The 3,726-nt window shown below is 47.1% G+C and overlaps 1 protein-coding gene across 1 annotated transcript; it reads left to right on the top strand.

Annotated features, from left to right (window-relative positions):
* The first annotated feature begins 2,019 nt into the window (after positions 1-2,019).
* Positions 2,020-3,003, top strand: gpr12 (G protein-coupled receptor 12). Its single transcript, XM_059963298.1, has one exon. It carries the CDS (start codon positions 2,020-2,022, stop codon positions 3,001-3,003), a length of 984 nt encoding a protein of 327 aa, XP_059819281.1.
* The last annotated feature ends 723 nt before the right edge of the window (positions 3,004-3,726 follow it).

The raw sequence follows: 3,726 nt of genomic DNA, 5'->3' as shown, positions 1-3,726 counted from the left end.
CAAAATAAAAGTAACCTCCTTTGTTTAGGAAATTTGGGAAAAGGAAGATCTGCTTAAACCCATTCTGCCATTTGATTAAAATTTGACTAGTCCATGACAATTTTATTTCAGCACCCATGTTCGTGTACAGAATAAAATAATTTTTATCTCATTGTCTTGAAAAGCTTAATTGTCCTGGCATCCACAGGCTTTTGGAGAGAATTCTAGATGCATACCACCCTTAATATAAAAAAAATCCCTTGTGATTTTGCTCCTGAATTGCCTTGCTCTAATTTAAGTTGAAATCTTCCCCGAGTCCCCGTTGGAGGAAATAGGCTGTATCGACCTTATTAAATCATTTCGATGTTTTTAAAAAATACTTTGGCTTGCTTATTGTTGCATCGTCTATATCCGACTCGGTACAATCTGCTCTCATACTTTAAACCTATTTACCTTTGTTAGATTCTCGTGAACCTACGTCCCAAGGACATATCCTTCAAGAGGTGCAATTCGCAAAACCTGATATATATTTCAGGTGGGGCTGATTGAGGACTGGCACAACTGAAGGATAATTTTCTTCCTTCTGCAGGACCTGCCTCCTGTCTTTCTAAGATATGTGTGCATGGACTCTCAACCCCCCAACCTTTGCACACTTGCCTGTACCGAGCTCAAGATGAGTGGGCAACATTACGGTCAATATTTAAGTCTTATGCGACTTTCTGCTTCCATCTATACCGCTTACGCCTCTTCTAACTTCATGGTATGTGCAAGTCTTTGAGACTGTCGTAAGTTTTAGACTGCACAACAATAGATTCTAGAAGACTGGGTTAGTTAACATTTTTGGAAACATTCTTATGCCAAATCTCTTAATTTTATAAAGGCTTGTTGTATTTAGAAGCCACTTACTAATATTTTGATATTTGTGACGATAAACAGTATTCTGCGTATGCTGTTTAAATATGTTGTAAATAATAGTTGCAGCGAGGTATCGTACAAAGTCAGGCATCATGGAAAGACAAGTTTACTTAATCATTTAATGTTGTGTTTTATTCAGAACTAATAACTAAAATGCCATTTCTTCCCTCCTCGGCCTGCCTCCCGGGTGAACGTTTTTACTGCTGCTGTGGTGGCCGATTTAGAATGTGGCATCTGGGTTATAATGTTTTGCTGTATTACCATGGACTTAGTTCATCGGTGTAAAAAGTCAGCGAGCTCATTCAATTGTTAAGATGCGAGAATCTTTCGATCCCTCACTTCTCATCATAAATCAACTTGCTCCTAACTTATTTTTTATCATATGTCTATTCAATAACCCCGTTTTGTAAAATTGTTTAGATCCAGGCTTGGTAGATAAACCTGGGTAAAAACTCCCCCACAGACATGGGCAGGCGCGTTGAAAATGCTTTCTGAGCGCCTCCATCAGTATCTTACTTCTCGCAGCCCGGTGCGGGGGCGCGAAGCTCCGAGACCGGGGCTCCCTGGTGACCGCCGAGGTCTCTGTGTTCCGTCTGGCTGCCGCCGAGGTCCAGCCGGAGTGACGTGGGCGCGGTGATTCAGCCGCGGCCCCAGCTCATTCAGCGATGCGCCGCACCGCCGCACTTCGGGGAGCAGCGCCGCCGCCGACCTGCGGGCACGCACACAGGGCTTGAGCCCGGCTTCTTGCACCGGCCCGGTCCGGCGGCCGGGGGTAGGGGGTGTGAGACGGAGGGGAGGGGCGGGACAAAAGAGATGCAAGGGGAGATGGTGCATTGAGAAGGAGCACATGGAGGCTATGCATCAAGCAGCCGAGGTAACCTGCGGAGTGCTTTCAACATTTTTAATTGTTTAATATTTGTGCATATTCTGTGATTCAGATGTTCCTATCTCAGTAATAGTTCTAAATTGCGGGCAATTGTTGGGGGCGGGTATGGATGCAGTGGGAGAGATTCACTGTCGATTTTCGCGAGAGGAGGCTGGTTTAATTTGGAGTGAACGGTTGGTGTTTGCGGTAACCCTGACTGTACACCTCTCTTTTGCCAGCGTTAGGCCGAAGGAAAGATAATGAACCCAGACTTGCAGAACACATCCCGTGAACATGGTCGCTGGCTGGCTCAGTCGTCCGAGAACACCTCCGCAGCGGGCGCCTCTGTGGTCCCCTTCCCGGACAGCGTGAATCCTTGGGACATCCTGCTCTGCACCTCGGGCACTGTCATCTCCTGCGAGAACGCCGTGGTGGTGGTGACGATCTTCCACAGCCCCAGCCTCCGAGCCCCCATGTTCGTACTGATCGGGAGCCTGGCCGTGGCGGACCTGCTAGCTGGCGTCGGGCTGATCGCCAACTTCGCCTTCGCCTACCTGCTGCGGTCCGAGGCAGTCAGGCTGGTGACGGTGGGGCTGGTGGTCGCCTCCTTCTCCGCTTCCATCTGCAGCCTGATGGCCATCACCATCGACCGCTACCTCTCGCTGTATTATGCATTGACTTACAACTCGGAAAGGACGGTCACCTTCACCTACGTCATGCTCGTTGTTCTGTGGGGGGTGTCCACCTGCCTGGGGTTTCTACCTGTGCTGGGCTGGAACTGCCTGCAAGATGAATCCACGTGCAGCGTCATCAAGCCGCTCACCAAAAACAACGTGGCCGTGCTCTCCGTGTCTTTCCTGCTCATGTTCGCGATGATGCTCCAGCTGTACATCCAGATCTGTAAGATAGTGATGAGGCACGCGCACCAGATCGCCCTGCAACACCACTTCCTGGCCACGTCCCACTATGTGACCACCAGGAAAGGGGTCTCCACCTTGGCCATCATTCTGGGCACCTTCGCAGCCTGCTGGATGCCTTTCAGCGTTTACTGCTTGATAGCGGATTACACCTACCCCTCCATCTACACCTACGCCACTCTGCTCCCGGCCACCTATAACTCCATCATTAACCCTGTCATCTACGCCTTCCGAAACCAGGAAATCCAGAAGGCGCTTTGGCTCATATGCTGTGGCTGTATTCCCCCCAACGTCTTATTACGAGCGCGTTCCCCCAGCGACGTATAATGAATTGCTAATGGAGCTGCTCACACTAACAGTATGTTTCTCAGGCAGTTCCTTGTTGCTGTCGAATCGCCGCATTTTATTTACCTTCAACGCTTTTTAAAACGTTCATCTTTCAGGTTTGTTTCCAGGGCTGGTGAGTTTCCCACGAGCTGTCCTGGGACGGGAGCCGACCTCGCTCACTTTCCCTTCCATTGCCACTTCGCGTCCCAGTTTCGGCGTTAAAATACAACGTATTATAGCGGTTACCGTTTTTATCTTGCTGATATGTAATGTATAAATACTTTCTGGTGTTTAAATTATTTGAAGATGGTTGTCTCCATTTCTAAACTATGGAACTGTTTAAGTTATTTCATTTTCTATACATAGAGCAATACCGTAACAAGTAACTACATATATATTTGCCAGGACTTTCAACACTTCGATGTTTTCAATGGGAAAGATCTATAATTGGTTCCTTAGATGATGTATTGGTACTTTCAATAAACAGAAGTTAAGAGACCGAATCATATCTAATATGCGGTAGTCTCAATATGTGAACAGCAGATCTTAGATTCTAACTTTGCTTTCCTGTTCCTTTGGATATAGATTTTTTTAAAAAAAAACTTATTGTTAGCGTTATTAACTGAAGTTCTGTGGGGGATGAGGGTGGGAGAAGAGAGAAAACGCGTTTTAAAAATAACCAACCAGAAATGGCCTCGTTACTGGCCTAATTGTTGCTCGCAA

The sequence above is a fragment of the Hypanus sabinus genome, chromosome 3 (genome assembly GCF_030144855.1).
Source record: "Hypanus sabinus isolate sHypSab1 chromosome 3, sHypSab1.hap1, whole genome shotgun sequence".
In the NCBI taxonomy this organism is placed as follows: domain Eukaryota; kingdom Metazoa; phylum Chordata; class Chondrichthyes; order Myliobatiformes; family Dasyatidae; genus Hypanus; species Hypanus sabinus.
The sequence above is the reverse complement of the archived record's forward strand: the minus strand, read 5'-3'. Positions and strand labels throughout refer to the sequence as shown.